Below are 19,792 nucleotides of genomic sequence, written 5' to 3'. Positions count from 1 at the left end.
GGGGGCAGCTGGAAACACAGAGGTTTGAAGGTTCGCAGTTTACCAAAAGCAAAAGGTAATTTTAACCAGTAGCTCTGGGAAGCTGACTGATACATTAGGGGTCTGATATAACTGTGAAAGATTGATGATAGTGAAAAGAACAAACGCTACCATTTTACAGCATTTAGCCTAGTGTAACACCTAAACTGCAAAACAACCTGAAGCCTCCAACGACCAACAAGTGAAAGGAATTAAAATTACAGTTGCATTAGTCACTGAATCACAAAAACAACCTGAAGATCTAGGCATCATTACTACTCGTGAAGTGTTTTTAACAGAACAGGACACAAAAGATTCATTATTCTGACATTCAGGAACTACCGAAGGCATTGCAATGATTCTTTAAAACGGTGAGCAATGTCGGAACGTAGCACTGCACTGCACTGCTGGCAAGCTACTACCAGATGTGATTATACATTATGTTTCCTTCCTGGATCACTTCTTTTTCTGTTAAGTGAAATACAGCATCACAATACTATAAAAACATGACTTCCTTTACTCCTCTGAAGACAGAGAAGTGGGATAATATAAGACAAAGACGTAACACATTAAGGTACCTATGTTTTAAGAACAAAATCTGTAACTTCAACATTTTGTCCACTGCTTTTGCACACTTTGGATAACTTGCAGGTCTGAACTGTCATCTTGAAAATGGCCTGGGTCAAATGAACTGCTTCCTCAGAATCTGCTGCCGCTCTGGTACTCCCTCCCTTTAAAGATGCTGCAGGTCTCAAAAGTGCCATTTCTTGACACAAGTTTTGTGCTTTTGAGGCGATGGACAAAAAGGAGATGGTGGTTATTAGGGGGCAGGAAGCTGGACCTGAAGGATCAGAGGCAAAGAAACTATCACGAAGAAGGGTGTTACGATATAAACAGTCCATCTTATTACCTGCATCAACACAACTCATGCTGCAGGTGCGTTAAAGAGGTGAAGGTGTTCACTTGAAAACTGACAATGCATTGAGGACTTGAATGAAATACAGTAACTAGCTCCAAGTACTATAAAGCATTTTTAAGCTGGAAGAAAAATCTGCCTGGTAAATGTTAATACTACTTATACACAACAATGTAATGGCTGATTCAGAAGGTGTTCAATAGACTACTTTTAAAAAAGGCCATGTAATTATTAATGACATTCCATGCATCGGAATACGTAACTATCCAACTTCAGGAAGGTGGCTAAAAATCACGTTAGTAACTCTATGGACTTTCAAAGAATTCCACAACAAGATTTCAGTTTAAAAAAAAAATTAAATAAAAACAAAAAGGCGCAATTTCTTTAAGTAATTGAAAGATAAGGTTTGTGAATGACTTAATATCCATGAGATCCCAGGGATTTTCATAATGCAAAATTCCACACAACATACAAGTGATTAACAAGATGAATGGTTGCTGCTGAAGAGAAACTAAGTTACAAATAAGATGCAGTTATGAAACAGTGAGAGTAATCAACTACTGACATGACAAATTCTCCATAACTATATTATATTTTTTTTAGTTATTTATTTTAATATAGGTGTACAGGATTTCTAAGTCAGGCTTGTCTTCAACCACAGATATGGGACCCAAAATACTGCAGTTATCCAAAGTAATTCTGCAACCGAGCCTACATTATGCAAATAGTCTAACTGCAGAAATCAATCTATAAATATCTTGGGTCATTTTATAATGTAGCATAGTAACAACACAATAATTTATCTTCAGCTTTCAAACTACTGTAACAGATCTCAAGGTTTTGTACATAAAATAAAAGCTGGTTTAATACAGCTTATTTGATGAATGCTATGAATCAGCTGCCCATTTCCTCGCTGGCCTTCGCGTACCCAGAGGTTGCAGGTTCTCAGAAGGGTTTGGCTCAGAGTACGAAAGTGGAGTTTATTCTATTCACAGCAAAACAGTGCTGCACACCACCATCTCAGCACCGGCTTTGACACTCTCTGCTGGGTTAGAGATCCATATGCAAGAGGAAAGGAGAGTACCTGCACACAGTTTTACAAGGCATTTTATTCCCCACAACCTGCATGAGTTTACAGTCAAATCCCTCATAACACAGCTCTATGCTGGGGACAGGAGTACCATGGAAATGACAGAAGTTGTCAAACCACAGAAGAAACATCACAATTCAATACAGATGATCCTTCGCTCTCCAGCATTTTAAGAAGACTGAAGATTGGCTCCTTTGCCCTGCAAGAAGGTACTTACATGATGGCAGCAGCGTCTGCCTGGACAGCACACCGTGCAGCCCTCTAGCGCAGCCACACTGGAGAACCGAAGTGATTTTTCTTTTTTTAATTGAAACACTAAAATATGGACTAACCTTCAATCCACTGAATGGCTAAGAAAGATTTTTAAAATGCACATTTCCATGAGCTGGCCTCAGAGTTGCCACTTCAAAGAGCGTAAGGCCTGGCATTCAGCCATTAAAAAAACCGTCACCAAAAAAACCCTAACACACAGTCATACGGAAAGGAACAAGAAGCCTTTCTTGAATCATCTTCCCCTTTCTAAAATAAAGTTTTCTGAAACCAAGAAATGTTTTCAGGTTTATATTGGATCAACAATACTAAATGCCTCTGTTTCCTCTGCATTTTTAGAAGAAAGATTTTCTATTTTCAAAAGAAAATTCTACTGTTTTGATAAGGCTGTACAGAAAGAGTTGAGAACATTAACAAACCCTGTCCTGTGCAGTATTTTCATTTGCTTCAAATGGACCATCAGCAAGTATTCTATCTGTATTATTCATAATTAGCAGTTAGAAGCTGTAGCTAATGAAAATTTTAGTACATTTCTTTATGTCTGAAAGCCTGAATCTAGTTTGCTACTGAAATTTTTATAAAGCCTGTAAACAAGTATAAATCGGTACACATCATGTGTTTGTAATTCATTGGGTTTTGTGCACCAAAGGTTCACGGAGTCATAAAAAGATACAACTTTGAAAGAAATTTCAGTAAAACCAGCATCAGAAACTGCATGAGAAATTATTTTTTAAAAAGTGGTCTCTGCTAGTGACATGATAAATCTGAGTGTCACCTCCTCCACTGTCACCTAAGTTAACAGTTGAACAAAACCTTTTTCCTAGGCTGAATTTTGACATTAGGTCATAATTAAAAGGCAAACGGTGGAAAATGAGGAAAAAAGAAAATAAAAAATACCAACTTCTCTACCCAACATTAGGAACAAAGCTTCCATCTTCCTATCCCCCTCTCTCTGGATGACTCTTGTGTTTGTAAGAGTTGAGCTTTAAAGGGCTTGGGGGTTTTATACTGTTTTTAACTCTGAGTCTTCAGTCCCTTTGCAACCACTCCCCTGCAACGAGCCAAAATAACCCAGGGTTGATGCAGTTTGTTCTTCTTTAACTTCCCGATATCTACTTCAAAACACAAGTCTAGCTCTCCCACCTTCACAACTGACTTTTGCCTTCATCGTGCGCTCCTGCCCACAGATCAGGATTTACAGCTTCCTGCAGATACAGTCCAGGAGTAACTCCCTCGTCACACTGCTCATTTACATCCTTCTGCCACATGCAGACAGCAGCAGGACCCAACTACAACAAAATAAAATCTCCGCAGTGCTGCCAGGGACAGCCACTGGGCTACAACAGCAGCATGAACAGCAGCACTTTATTTACTACATGCCATGAACTAGTACCAGATCTTTAGGGCTGTATCTGAACTTCGATGTGAAACCCAAGCACATTTACAGTCTGGTCTCACTGCTGCTCCTCTGTCTCTCCTTTTTATTAATGCAGGATTGCAAAACTGTGTCCAAGTTCCACCTCAGTCCTACCAAGATCGCAGCAGTTACTCATGGTTTTGACAGTATCGGCATGCAACAAACACGATAAAAACAGGAAGGCACAAAAGAGCGACCAAAGGCCTTCTAGAAGGCAGGGAAGTAAGGATTGTGTCAAGATTTCTCAAAAAGTATTTTTGGGCTGTTAACACAATTATGCCCACATCTCAAATGTGGTACAAACATGCTGAACATCAACGCTCTCCTTTTCCACACTGTACTGATAACTGGGACTATCTGAATAAAGTTAAATTAAGGGCTGAGGATAAATACAGCATATTTTAAACCAAGTAGTCTGATATTTCATAGTCTAATTAGAAACATCAACATCTGAGCAAACAACTCTTTGTGTGTCCTCCCACGGCCCTAAGGTAGGGATTCTAAGTATTACTTAACCATTCCTGGACTTCTTAGATATTATCTTCCTTATCATGCACTCTTGTCATACATATAAAATATCCAAATGTCTAATTACAGAATTGCCACTGACATTTGTTAAAAGTTCTCACTGAGCAGCATTTCAGTTGATTGTACCTTTCTGTATTCAAGCATCAGTAAGGCGCTAAGCCTGCCTCAATACCCTCTACAAGGAAAAGGAGATGATTCTGAATGCTGCCAATGGCCCTGCTCTTGAAGGGTCTAAAAGTTTGTTTCACACCCTTTGCAGTCAGTGAACAGGCTTGAATTCAGCAGCCACTAAACACAGGCATTTCAGCAGGGGAAAAGAATTTTTCTTACCTGAAAAAACCCATATAGCCATACTATAAACACTAATTCTCACATTTCTCTTTAAAGCAGATACTACTGTATTTACAAGGTTTCTCTCTTTTAGAGAAATCCTCTTAGATTCTGTCACTTGTCCATTCCCTACATTTAAACTTAAAGTATCTGCCAAATTTTTACTTTTTCTTCTTTAAAGGCTTCTTAATCATCCAAGTCTCCAAGTGATACTCAAAAGATGCAAATTATACGAAAATTTTGTTTGGAAAAATATAATACAATGTTATACTTTATGTGCTAGCAAATAATAAATTGGGCATTTCAGAGATTTACTTTTTTATTCTTATAAAAATAAGTTTTCTTGGATTTTTGTTGTTTGGTTAGGTTTTAAAGTATTCATGGTTCATAAATCCTAATTCTGATTTCTCCTCAGCTTACTTAGCTTATATTGAGAAACTCCACCTTAAATCAGGGAAGCTCGTCTGTTATCTCTTTCAAAGCATATAACAAACATGTCGTCAACGCTACCCATACAAGCACACAAAATTACGAGATTCTCTCCAACACCGATTAAAGTTCAAATGAATTTTTTAAAAATGCATCCATATTATCCATCTTATTTTTTTCCTAGCATTTCTAGAAAACAGTAGTCATAAAGACTTGTTTTCAGGCAGGAATATATATTGAATGATTCAAAGGAAAAAGACAAACAAACAAAAACCCACAAAACACACAAACAGAAAAACCCCCACCCAAGCCCCGCTAAGCTGAGCTGTGCTGCTGAAAGTGACACCACAGTGTTACAGCTTTTCTGTATTTGTCCATGGTGCTGATTCTTCTTCTTATTATTATTTAGGAAACACTTTAGCTGGACCTAATCCTTTTCTTCCTCCTCATGAGCAGGCACAGTATTTCCACCATGTAAAAAAACCCCGCCTCCCCAACACCTGTACCTCAGAAAGCTTACCTAAAGAATGTGCAGCTGTGGTTTTGGAGCTGAAAAACCGACCAAGTCCAAGGTCTCCAAGCTTTACTACCCCTGTAGCTGTAATGAACACATTAGCTGGCTTTATATCTGGGGGGAGGGGGGTGAGGGGGAAGAAAAAAAGGACATTTAAAAGTCACAATTAGGTTGCAAGAACAGCTACTGCTCCATTAATAATAGACCAAAAGAGGCTTTCATTTACAGCCAATATTGACAAAATTTGACTGCGCTGTCCAGAACGAGAGTCCAGGATTTGGAATTTCAAATTAACTATATTAATAGTACAAGCATCAGTCAAGCAAAAAATTAAGACCCATGGAAAAGTATTTTAAAAAAAACAAGTAAACAAACAACAAAACCAAAAAACCTCCACACGCAAAGAAGCATATACCGGCAGTTCATTACTACTTTATGTAAGGGCTTTCATTAGAACTAGGAAACCTCTCATTATGTCTTAAGTAACAGACCAAAACATTTTCAAGAACTGTAAAACATTCTTCATTACTTTTGCTGATCAGATTACCCATAGTGGCATGATTCTATTTATTTGAAATAGGTAAGTGATTCTCTTTAATAGCAGGCGTTAAAAAAAGAAGCAAGTTTTACTCTGGAGAATGGTTATTTGAACTCATCAATAATCAAGTAGAAACAAAGAAAAATAATGATGCATACCCCAGACAGTTATTTTTCACAAGTAATAGTCAGTTTAAGTTTTAATCCAATCCTTCAGAGACAACAGTAAAGATTTTTATGTTATGGTTTTTAACAAGGTACCTACCCTCTTAGTCTTCTAAATAAATTGACCTGGTATTTGTTTGGCAAGTGTGTTCAGCTCTTACTCAGCTCAAGAGCAACGCACTGTGGCTCTAAACTTAAATAAAATCACCTAACTTTTTGAAGAGGGGATTACAGGTTGCATAAGATACGTGTACAGTAAAACGAATGGTTAATAACCCTTCAGACATCAGCATTTTCAGGTTTCAAATAAAGAGTTACAAAACTTTATAAGCTTTAGAGAGGAAGAGAGAGCAATTGTGTTATGCTGCTATCTGACCTAGTTTTCAGGAGTTTGGATCACCCTTTGTGCAACAATCCAACACAGATATCGGCTCAACTTAAAAATGGCTTTAAATGTCATTGGTTTTGGTGTGTAACCATCAAATTGTTAGATTTGCCATAGGTTTGCCAGAAGCTTTGAAGGTAGCATTTCAGTTCATTTTGGTTTTGAGCTAAAATATACTGAAATAAAGTAGTTCAGTCATAAAAGCATTAAAGGACTATGGAAAGATTCTGTCATTTCATGTCTTTCTCTTTGTATAATTTGCACTTGCAGGTATCTGTACAAAAAATGCACAAAGGAAAAAAAAAAAGGAAGATCATGAGGGAAGGTCATTCGCAGTGGCAGTGGCATCCTAGTTGATCTGCTGAAGCGTGCAACATCTCTAGCTGCAAATGACAAAGCTCAGCAAAGATTGAGGGACTTTTGCTTTCAGGCAGGTATTTGCATCCCAGCAGAAGGAAGCCACCAAACTAAGGCATGTAATTTCACCTGAGCCCAGGGAAACAGCCCATATACAGCTTGCAACTCATAGCCAGAGGGATTTCCAAGGGGGATTAAAAAAAAAAAAAAAAAAAAAAGAAGTTGTACATCCAAGAAGCAGCTATACTATGATCTGTTTTCTTTGACTCAGAGTTACAATGAAGTTAACATGAAGACAACATGCAGAGGAGACAGCAGTGCAGAGGTTTAAAATGGGTAAAAGAGATTTAGTACCTGACATGGATAGCTGGCAACTACGAGGGCTGCTGGGACACAGTACTTGACACAGAAATTGGAAATAGTGGAGAGGAGCAGAGGGGAGGGATAATGCTCATGGCTGCACATAATCCAGTAGATAAGGGAGTAGGAGAAGGGCCTACACATCACCAGAAGACATTGCAGGAGTTAAGAAAAAAAGGTGCGAGAGGTGAAAAGAATGGACAGCTGTGCAAGAATGCAGGTAACAAGACTTGGGAGAGACAATGGGCAAATATAGAAGAATAAGAACAGGACAGAAAATAAGAGCCAGTACAATGAACTGAACAAGCAAGAGAGGTAGGAGCGGCAGGGTGTCCATCTCTTACAGAACTATCAATTGCTTTGAAAACTTGGTATCACAAGCCACTGCTGCAAACAAATGCCTATCACAACAAATGTACAGCCACAAACTTCTATCACGCTTTTCCATTCTTTGTAAAACATTACAGAAACATACATTGTGTCAGCCCTCAAAAAAACCTATGATGTTATTTGGTGTCATTTGCATTGAGCCAGCTTAATTTTCACATAGTAAAAGGTTTAATAAAGACAAATCATCTTTGATCCTAATTACCTCTATGCATAACACGACGAGAATGCATATGTTCCAAGGCACTGCACAGCTGAACAAAGTACTTCCAAACTGTTCTTTCAGGAATCAACCTCTTCTGTTTCTTAAAATGCTTAAAGAAAGAAGGATGGACACTGACTATTAAAATTTAAAACTTGCATAAAATGACCAAAGATAGAAAATACTTTATTTAAAAAACAAATACAAGAGGCTCACAACCTAATGAGAGGAGTTTAACAAAATTTCTTGGCACAGAAAGCTTTCACCTAAAATATTAATACACGTTATCAATGTATGTGTTTAAGTCAGTCAACACATAGAGCCACAAATGACATCAATGAAATAAAACTGCTATCCCAAAGAAGGATTTACGTGGTATTTAATCCTGCACTGAGGATTGTTAATGTGGTCAGAACGGTCTAGCACAGAGTAAGGGGCCACAGAACGAATAAAGGTCAGATATAAAGGTATGTGTTGCAGAACCTTCCAAATGAAATACTTCCTTAAAACAACATCGATTTCCATAGAATTATTTTCTAAATAGAAGAAAAAAAAATAGTAATGACACACAATCACAAAGAACGTGTACAAAGAGTCTATTAGATTAGCCTTAGAAACCTCTGCAATACATAAAATGGGACTAAAAACTGCAATTTCTGAAAATTTCATAGTGATCTATTATAACTTCTGTTCAAATATTTGCCATCCTGTATAAACAACCATTACCAATCACTGGTAACAGTTCAATGGCCTGTTAAAGCTCACGTGAAACATAATTATGCTCTGCTACACACATCTCCTTCACATATTATATTCAGAGACTGGAATAACACAGTCCTCCAAAAATACGTGCTGAAAACCTGGAATTCAGCCAATGCTAAAACGTGCAAGTTTGATCATTAAATATTTTGCAGCTAAAGGTAAGAGGACTGCAAAATTGTTGCTCGTTTAGTCTCTTCTTTTAAAGATGCATATTTTGACAGATTTTAAAATTAAGCACACAAAGAAAATACATGAGCAGCATTAATACCAGCAAAAGTTTAGATGGAAAGCAAAGTACTTAGATGTATTTTAATAGCATGTGTACAGACACACACTTCGCATTCATGCGCATGCTAACGAAGTTATATAACAAACATTTATTACTCTGGAAGAATAAAAATATTTTCATATACTATGTTAAAATGTGCAACTGAGAAGCTGACAGCTACATCTACACATTACAAAGACATGCAGGAGCACGAGAACAACGTTTTTAAACCAGCTATGGCAAAATGCATCAGTCATACAAAGGATCATAACGTTTCACAAAAATGGTTTTAGTTATAGGGATTATTTCAAAAAGCATTTTCATTTAAATGAGGCAAAGCATATAAATTACTTCTTTAAATATAATTTTCTCTCAGTCTTGGACTGAATCCAAACAAACCCCATGTATCGCTTCTCCCCATAGCTGGATTTGCATATCAGAGGATTGTTTGATGTCAACAGGAAGACGGAGACCAGGTTTCTTGTCATTTAAAAACAAATACACAATACATGTAAGTATGTGCACATGAAAGCATATTTCCTTGATTTAAAATGCATTCTGAAATTATCATAATTATAACTAGGTACTTAAACATTCTGAAATATTATTTTTTTAAATCAAACCAAAGCATAAGCAGTGATGAAACACCATTCACAAAGTGTCTGAAATGGGAAGATTTTCCATCACAGCTTTCCATTCTGATGTACTTAAAGAACACCAGTGTACTTTCAAAGTATTTATGAACAAGTATTCTTTTAACATTTTATTTATTTGCCTTCTATAACACTGTAGTTGATTGTACACTACAAAATCAGCTTCAGTTCTTACCGTGCAGGCATGCAATATAACAACAGTTAAGACATAGTCTCATTCTACTGAAGGCATTAATAATTTTGTGTGATAATAACTTCTCTTCCTGAAAGCATCAGTAATATTAATAACCCTGTAGAATTTATCCATCTAAAGAGGATACAAAAGAGAGCTGCTAGATTTGCTAACAATGTTTAAACTAAACAAAGAAATAGGCATCATTTTCTCTTGCATAGGTTTAAAAATAATCCATTATCTTCAAAATAAACAGACTCAACATTGTTTTCTGTAGTAATTAATTACATCGAAATACATACTCTCAATGTTTTCTTGGGCCGTTATCCACCAATAGCCAAAACAGTGATGAAAAGCCTCCGCTAGAAAAAAAAGACTGATTTTGCAAAACTAGGTATTGAAACAAGTTGTGTGTTTCTAGGAGACAGGCCAGCAGGCAGTGTTAATTCTGAGAAAAGTCAATGAGGAAAAGGAAATCCATTCCTGTTTAGAACCTTACCTTCTAACACGAAATATAAGAAATAATGATGGAAAACATGGTCAAACCTATTTTATGCTGAACAGCATAATTAAATTCATACAGCACAAATTAACTGTACTCAAAGCAGGATTATTTTCTTTCTCTTCCATTTTAAAATAGTCCATGATGCAAAATGCAGTTCTAATGGTCGTGGGGTTTGCTCCCTTCCTATAGGGAAGCCAAAATGCAGAAGACGATGGCAAAACAGCAGTTTTTAACCTCTGTTGTAGCAGAGCATATTAGCACCACGAGCAGTTAATACTGAAACTAATTCACTGCCCAGTGCTGTAATGTCTCAAACATCCCACGGTCCACAGAATCAAGTTAACTTAACACCGTTACCTCCCATTGTACACCAGTTGCTATTACCTGCCCGGATTTGACCTCAAAGGAATACAGCCTGACATACAGCTTTCTAAAGTACTGTCATCTTCAACATTTCACTGTTCTTCTTCCACCCATCTGAGACTCAAAGGGCAGTCCTGATGTCCCTCAAACCACCAGCGTTCTAGGGTGGGACATTAAAAAACCATAATCCTGACTGAGGTGAAAGATCAGCCTCAACATCGCTGAAACTGGGCAAAAAGGGAACTGCTTATACGTGTGCATTAAAAATTTGGGCAGTGTTGCAAACTATTGTTTTATCAGGTAAATGGAGAATACCAGGCATGCTCAGGCAGCAGACTGTGTCCCAGCAAGAACTGTTTCAAAAGCCGTATCTCTGTCTTTGAGAATGGAATCACAAAAAACTTCTTCGAAGAGTTTTCACAATGTCAGTACAGATAAAACTGTAATTCAGTCATTTAATTTTTGTCATAAATTTGCTATTTATCTGCCTTAGAGAGCTCTAAGGTAGGTGGGTTACATCACTGTTTCATCTTTTCATCCCTTTTAACAGAATGACTGAGTGGTTATGTTATGGGAAAAACAGAACTCACCTGGTTTTCTCTACTGAATTACTAAAAGAAAAATTAAATATTCTCCAAATGTTTTCATCCTAGCAAAGTTGAATATAGCTGCCCTGCACCTAAACAGCATATGCCATTCAGTTTCTTGGATGGAGAAAAAAGTTTAAAGTCAATATAAAAGCATGGAATTATACTGAGTTTCTAAAGATGATGCTTTAAAGGTCAAATTCCAAAGGCAAAAGTGACAGCAATTAGCAAATGGTCTTTTCTAGGTTTAACAAGCACAGTTCAAGAGAATACTCTTAAAGGGAATATGCAGGGCCATATCTGGCTTTTATAAAACTCAGGATTTCCTACAGATGAGTAAAGCACAATGAGCATAGATGATTACAGTACAATTTGGGATGACTGCCTACGTTTCAGTAACCATGCTTGGAAAAAAATATAGCATTCAGTTCTGACAGTGTCTCAGAGATTTTTAAGGTATGATTTAGCCTGGTTTAGACTTCTTGAATAGGAGAAAAAAAAAATTTAAAATACTAAAAACACCCAATGAGTGTTTTAAGAAGCAAACTGAACTATATAATGGAAGAGATTTATAAACATCTCTTGCAGAATGAAACTGATCATTGAAATCATTTTGCACAGTCATTATTTAAAAAAAAAAAAAAAAAAAAAATCTGTGAACCTGTCAAATGAGCCCACAATGACATATACCTGGATTTTTCACTGTGCATTCTCTAGGCTAGAGTTGTCTTCTGAAAGAGAAGATTTGGGGGGAAAAATAAAATGAGAACAACCGTTTCCTTGCTTTAAATAGATTCATTTTCCCTTCACGTTTTGACGAGGATCTTGAGTGCCTCTGCCTGTTCTCATTACTTCACTTCTGACCTAATAAAAGCCCATACCTTTATATTTTTGTATTTTATTGTATAATAGACTTTTTTTACTTTTTAATGTATAATAGACTTCTCAGAACAGAGTGATTCAACAAGCGGATACTTGTGGGAATACATGTGAGCTCCATCAAGAGCAAAGTGATGCAGAAGGGATTATTACATGGAACTCCCGAGTGGCACACAATGAAGTTCTTGGCCACTTCCGCCTGTGTTTCTTTGGGAGTCTCTTTTAATACGGACTAGCAGAGAGAACAGAGCAAGGAAAGAGGTCAGGCAGCTGGAATAGGAAACTCTGGAAGCACGAGTTCTCACTCTGGGAATACAACAGCCACAAACCAGAACTGGCAAGGGCATGCAGGGTCAAAAGGATGAACCAGAGAAGATGAGCCACAACATCTCTGCATTTTGGAATAAAGAGCAGAGATTCTTGTATTTAATACATGGAAATGAAGTTTCTACATAAGTCTTACTTTCTATTTAAAAGGCTACATAGTTCTAGTAGGAAAGCAGAGTCCCAGGTTTTTTGTCTGGCTCTCTCTATTCATGAGTTCAGCTGCCCATCTCTTCAGACTGTGGTAAGTTTTCTGCCATTTTTCCTTGCTATGCAGAACAAAAACAGAACTGTCCATCACATCTTGATCCATTCATCCAACTTGATCATGAGGTGATCAAATTTGCCTACATTTCAAGAATAGCAGCTGTCTCTTAGTTGTAAAAATAGAACAAATAGAAAAAAAAATATTTCGCATCTACTAACTGAACATACAGAAAGTTTCACGTACTTGGCAAATAAAGTGATATAATAGAAATAATAATAATAATTTTTTTTAAAAATTACCTGGTTCTTTTTTCCAACTTTTCTTTAGAGTTGTTTATATCTCCAGTCACTGAAGATGCCATACATTTCTTTTTCTCTTCCAGAATCCACAAAAAATGCATTTTAAAAATATCATTCTTCCTCTATTAGTGATTCTTAGTATACAATAAGTAGATTTATTTAATCGATAGCAACAAAGTCTAAGGCACAGTACAAAAACTTGTAGACAAAATAATTGTCCTAAGAGAAGTATCTACTAGCGTCAGAAGGCCAAATTCATAGAACTGAAATATGGTCTTTCCTAAAATAAATAAATAACCCACCTCAGCCACGCCATAGAACTGAGATAGAAACATCTTCTCAAGCACAATCTTCTTTCACACACAAAACAAAGACAACTATTTACAAAGCCTTGCAAGAAAAACTCAAGTCAAAACTGTTGCATTTCCCATTTTTAGAATATACTCTTTCATGCTAATAACCTATTCATCAGACTGTTAATAAGATCTCTTCGAAAGCTCTGAACAGTCACTTTATATATATATTTATCCAACAGCCTTTGCAAGGATTAATTTCATTTTTCCTTACTGAGTAGTCCACCTACAGTCACTCTGTTCCACCTAACATTTTTGTTCATGCAAAAAAACAAAGAACACACAGTGTTCAGCGATAAAGACCACCTACCGAAATCAGATCTACTTGCAGAGCCACTAAAATAAAATTTCCAATACTGCATAATTTTCATTGTCTCTGCTGTTACTGCTGAGCAGAGTCTCTTAAAACACACAGCCGTGTGTTTAAATCCAACAGTATTTGTTTACATGCATCTTTCTCCCATGAACTCCCTCAGGAAAACTGGTAGGGCACAAAGAGGTGAAACTCGTGCTTGAATCATTAACTATTATTCCTAATAAAAAGTAATAGCATGACTCAATAAATACAGAGGCTACCATCTTAACTCTTTTTCTTTTTACTACAAATAAGGCAAACAAATTCAAAACCTCCTCTCTTCATTCTCAGCAAGTTATTCATACAGCACAAACACAGACACTGCAAATTTTTCAAAAATGACTGTGCGAAAAATTAATCTTCAAGTGCTGCTTGCAGGACATTTCAAACAAGAAAAGCACCCAGAACTATTATTTAAGAAAATTTTTCCATTCTCCCTGCCCTGTAAAGGTTTGTGGAGTCAGACAATTCCAGCACCAGTGGGCAAAGGTGGAAATGAAATACCCCCAGCCTTTCTGCCCCAGTTAGAGCTATTTGAACAGCCTGGGTAATAGTTAAACGAAGTTTAACATCAAGTTAACTTTTCACAGCTGACACCGTTACTCTCCCTGTGAGTAGGGTTGGTCGTTTACACAACAGCTTCAGGTGTGATGTCTGTGAAGGGGACTGTCTACAAGACAAAATGGTGTTGATGGTCTAATTATTTCAGCAGAAAATCTGCCCTCTTATTCTTGTTGTTCCAGCAGCAGACACAGACAATGGCCAACCCGCAGAAAAACTAACAAAGCTGCCTGGCAATTACCCAGCCCAATTACCCCCCTGGTTACAGACCGCAGGACCCATCAGCTCTCCTGCCATCAGCACACACACGTCACCTGCACGTGGCAAACTGATGCTACCTGCGGTCGTGGGCAGAGGTGACGGTCGAGTACCTGTCAGGCAGCCCGGTAACACACGGGTAACACAGGGTATGGGTTGCAGAAGCTCTCCAGAACTACCTCCGCTGCCTTGGCAGGGCTACACGCCTTGGCTTGTTATTTTAGGACTTCATGGCTCTATCTGCAAAGTGGCCATTTCCCCTAAGAACATCCAGACCCCCTCTTTTACCTGCTGCATAGCTGGCATACATACACAAAGTGGAATAAGGATGCACTATTTTTTAATTACTGAGAAGAAAGAAATATTTTTAGTAGCTTTAAAAAAGGTTAGTGGCAAAAATCAGACTGACTGGTTCAAAGTCCCAAGTTTCTACTTCAGGAAAAGGCACATATAAATAATTTAGCTTTGATCTATAATTAGCACATACTGTATTACAGTATCCTAATACATTACACACTTCTTCAAGCTACACTATTTTTTAAAGTCTTTTCAAAAATGAATACATAAAAAAGCTAAGAGCAAAGCTGATATAGAACGTGAAAACAAATTGAGAAAAAAATATTTTGAAGCTTTTAACATTTATCAATGATGTAGCTTCAGGAAGGTGCCACACTGCTCTATATTATAAAACATAACCATGTGCTACACAAAAAGACTACAAGTCAGGAGGTTTGGTGTTGCGGGGGGGTGACGTGGGTAGTGGGCTTTTTGTTGTTTAAGGCTAGTGGTCATGGGGAAAAAAAAAAAAAAAAGACACAAGAGAGACACAGATTCTGCTGAAAACCAACTGAACTAGATTCCAAATTTTAAAATTTGCATTTATAGATACTGATAAATCAGTATCACGAAAAGAAAATATACAGACATGCACAAAAGACTACTTTAAAAATGCTTTTCCACAATCATGATGTCAAGTATTTGGACATAAATATACATATAAGAAAAATCTCAGAATTAAAACCACCATAATTTCTCTCCCTTGAGAGTATGTGTGCACAATTTTCAGTTCTGGTTTCTTTCTTTATGTCAAAAGACTCTCTTCTCATTCATTCCTGACATTCAGCTAATGAGCTGTTTGAAAACGGCTCTAGGCTTTATTTACTGTGCACTATTCAAAACCTGTTATTAAATGTAAGTTTTACAGAGGGGTACAGCTTCCTGATATGCATCATTGGAATATCAAATTAATAAAATAAACTTTGTGAAGTTTATCTTCACAAATGGCCTTAGAAATGATGAGGTAGAAAAATCCCCATTTTAAAGATTAGAATAGGGGCAAAGAATTAAGATCAAAAGTGTTAATTAATTCTGGCACCACTTTAAGCACCTCCTTTTCAACGTACTTAGCTTTATGAAACAGTTCATCTTCAAAGCACAGTTTCCACTCAGAACAGATGAAGCTGTGAATGCTCGATACTTCTACAAATCAAACCCCAGAGTTTTACCTTGCCTATCAGAAATACAGAATAAGCAATTACAATTCCCACCAAAAATAGTGGTTGAAGTGCTTTATACAGTATCCCTTAGGAATAATACCAGAGACAGTGAGAAAGGATGGTCCTCGGAAAAGTATTCCATTCTATTAACCATGAAACCTTCGTCTTTCTTGAATTCCCTGCCTTGAAAACGGCCACTGCAGCAAGAAGGCAGCACAGATGCAACAAATGATGGTGCACGTATTACACCATCATGATTTCTACTCAGAGGAGCTGCACTCTTAACACTAAATAGAGCAGCGGTTCTTCAAAGAAGAAATAAACCTGTAACTTGCTGGAGTGCAAGATATTCAGTTGTAGGACTTTTTAGCCTTTGAATGTTTGATTTTGCAGATTCACTGTTGCTTCCTTAAGTTACAAGCAATTCCCTAGATTTAAAAAAGCATAAAAATAACTACAGAAGTGCAAGCTCTCTATTATATTGCTGTGCACAGCTTACCAGTGTCAGCACTCTTCCAGCCACAGCTAGTATTGCAGCTGACCAAGTAACCTACACAGAGATCATCCTGCAGCAGGTAAGGGATGGGTACTGCCAGAGGATTTCATTCTCACTTGCTGACAGCATCAGAACAGTGGTCCTGAACCTTGAGTGCCATTCCATGCTGCACATGGCAGCATGCTACAGGACAGGTTCTTCATGTTCCCCTGTATTTGATCCGTAATTTCTATGCGACCTGCCCCTTCTCTGCCCCAACCCAGACCTGTTCCTTCCCTTCATTCCGTTTTCTCCACTTACACAATCCCACCCTGTTCCCAGCCAGTCCAGGCTATCCCGCCCAGGCTCTCTCCCTGCTGGCAGCCAGTTTGTCTGTCTCTGGGATTCTTGCCCAGTCTGTCCTGCTCTCTGGCAACACACTGCCTTTTCTCTAATCTCACTGTGCTCGTGTCCAGTACCGGGACCCACATTTAATAGTTTCCCAATCCATTACTCTTATCCTCAGTTTCTTATATTCCTCAGTCTCAAATGCCTTGGGTCATAACTTCTGCCTTCTCTCAAAAAATGCTAACCAGTTAGTCCCAGTCCACTTGTCTTCCCTATTCCCAGTCAAATCCTCTTCTGCCCACCTAAGGATCACTTAGCTGTTTGTCCCAGCCTACTTGTGTCTGCCTAGTCTTTTGTCTTCTCCACAGTCATCTCAGATTACTCCCTTCCCTGTGCTGTTAGAAAAAAATAAATACCCTCTGAGAGATAGGAGAGCTCCAGCCCATCCAAAGCATCTGGAAAAAGCTATTTCTGGCAAAGCCATTTCATTCACCCACACTATAGGTTGAAGCTTTCATAGTCACTCGGGCAGTACGCAATGCTGTCGGCGCTAAGAGATGCAAGAGGTCCACACAGCCCTACATGTACAGAAATTCTTCACTTTGGCTGCTATGCTCCAGCAATTTTTGTTAAGCACATATAAACACTTGTGTTAGAAAAATTTAAGTAAGTTTTACAGCCATTATTGCAAGAAAAAACCCCTTTACAAGTTTTAAGTCTCTGTTTCAAGGCTAAAGCGGCTTACAGTATTTCACATAAAATGGTAGCTATGTTTTAAATTAAATAGATTAACAAACACCTTGGCAGAATAATATATTTTTCCTTAACCGTCTACTAAATCATACAACATTTTTGAAAACGTACACCCTCAAGTGGGCAGCTGGCATGCAACATCTTAGTATGAAATTGTTATATTTTGACAAACTGGAAACACATTCTCTAACAGCTAAATCTTTGGCAAACCTAACAGCAAATACAGTGTCCTGCTACACACACGTGCACAGCAGCATAGAGCTTATGCAACACTGCCATTCAAACTACATCGGAGACATCATCGTTGTCCCACCAACCTTACAAACATGAATGTCAACTTTCTTCTACAACTGCTAAAGCTGTAAATCAATGTTCTGTATGATAAAGAGATAGCCAAACAATATAGTCAGTTAATAGATGAGAGTCCCAAAACATTGGGTCATGCCCTGGGAAGGGGTAAACACCTGACCTGCTAAATTCTGACACTGCACCCCTTCCTTACACAGGTGTTTCCCTAATTTCGCACTCTCCAAAATCTTCCAATTACCATAGCGAAAGAAAATTATCACTCTTATAATTAAATGAAGTCAAACTATAGGTAGCATGTGCTATCAACATTCATCAGATAACCCCACTGTCTGAAAAACCATCTCTATTTCTAGCACATTCCCAGGACAGCAATCCACCAGAAAATAGTTTGGGGGAGAAAAAAAAAAAAAAACAACAACAAAAAAAAAACACACACACACCAAACAACAACACCACAAAACACACAACAAAACAAACAAACAAAAAAAAAAACAAACACACACACCCACAACATGCCACACACCAAAAAAACCCACCACGGCAACAACAAAAAAAAACAAAACACAAACCACAAGTGACAAGTTTCCATTCTCAGCAACATAACCAGCTTCACTGCAGTGAGAGAACGGTTAATTGTGGGCTACTAGCCATCCAGGGCAGCCAGTTTGCACGCAGATAAAGTAATTAGCTTCTGTAGACGAACGTGCCCCCCCAACTCTGCCATGCTGAAGATCAGTGGAGCAAGATGCACTGCTCAGTCCTCAAAAGCAACTCATGCAGAAGTTCCTGACCTGCCCCTGATCATAACCCAAGTTCAGAACGATGTGAATAACCCTCCATGCTGTGCTGTCCAGTCTCACAGACACCACCGGACGCTCAGGGCAAACTGTAATAACCGCCCCATGTCCCTTAGTTCTTTCCAAATCCACTGCCCTTCCAACATCTCTATAACTCCCCGAAGGCCATCGCCTCACCCTGGAGCCACCTGAGCGCTGTAACACACTGGGGCTGCAGCCACGTGGATTCTGCAGCCGAGTGGTGGTGGCTTCACACGGGCAGGAGCAGCGCTCTGGGCTGGCAAAGCTGCCAGGGACTGAAGCTAAAACTGCTCCCACTCTTTAAGCCCCTGAAAAAGACAAGCTGTCCCACAATGCAGCAAAGGCAAGTTAGTCAGCCCTGGAGTACTGCTAACAAGTTCCAAAAAACCTCACTGCTAATATATTTTGGCATAGGGAAAAGAAGGAGGATCTGCATCCCAGACCATGTGGAGAAGAGAAATTGCTCAATATAATTTCACACATTGAAGCCCAAAATATCCACCACCAGTGAACGGAAAATGATAATCAATGAGATTTCAAACAAGACTAAACAGAGCTCCAGCTGCCACAATCAGCTATTTAGATAAGCATCAGTTGCTTGGAACGAAATGACTATCACTGTGATTTACTGTCCTATAAAAATTTATTGTGCCCAACTACAGAAACCTGAGATATATTAATACGAACTTTGTACTGATGAAAAGTTTTTAAATATTTGTCTTGTTTTAGCTAGTTAATTATAGGTTTTTGTTTTGGTTTGGTTTTTATTTAAAGCTGAAAATAATAAACCAAAAAGTGTTCTCTGAAGAGTGGGTGAAGGGCCTAGGTGACATTTTGTAGAAGTCAAATTATTTTCCATCTACCTTGAAAAAGATGCAAACATTTTCAACTTTTTAGATGAAAGCTTTCATGCTTGTTCCCAAAGCATGATTAACTTCCTGAAGATCTGTATGACATATTCAGTTTAAAGTTTGCATTTTTTGTGTGCTAAGATTATTTGCCAGAAAAACTAAAAATATGTGCAGAAACCTAGAAGTTTATTGCTGATTTAAAACAAACAAACCAACCAACCACAACACTTCAGTGTCTGGATAACATCCCTTCTTACAAGCCTTTTTAATAATTTTATATTTAATCTTAA

The 19,792-nt window shown here is 38.0% G+C and overlaps 1 protein-coding gene across 3 annotated transcripts in view; it reads right to left on the bottom strand.

The window, feature by feature from the left end:
- Nucleotides 1-19,792, bottom strand: part of NEK7 (NIMA related kinase 7) — a 75,388-nt gene that overhangs the window by 21,543 nt on the left and 34,053 nt on the right. For all 3 annotated transcript variants that reach the window (XM_065656275.1, XM_065656277.1, XM_065656276.1), the window contains 2 exons: nucleotides 7,909-8,017; nucleotides 5,519-5,626 (listed from right to left, as the gene is read on the bottom strand). In XM_065656275.1, the coding sequence (XP_065512347.1) occupies nucleotides 5,519-5,626; nucleotides 7,909-8,017 (217 nt within the window). The remainder of the gene's footprint in view (nucleotides 1-5,518; nucleotides 5,627-7,908; nucleotides 8,018-19,792) is intronic.

Source organism: Caloenas nicobarica, chromosome Z (genome assembly GCF_036013445.1).
Source record: "Caloenas nicobarica isolate bCalNic1 chromosome Z, bCalNic1.hap1, whole genome shotgun sequence".
NCBI classification, from domain to species: domain Eukaryota; kingdom Metazoa; phylum Chordata; class Aves; order Columbiformes; family Columbidae; genus Caloenas; species Caloenas nicobarica.
This window is presented reverse-complemented; position numbering and strand designations above follow the sequence as displayed.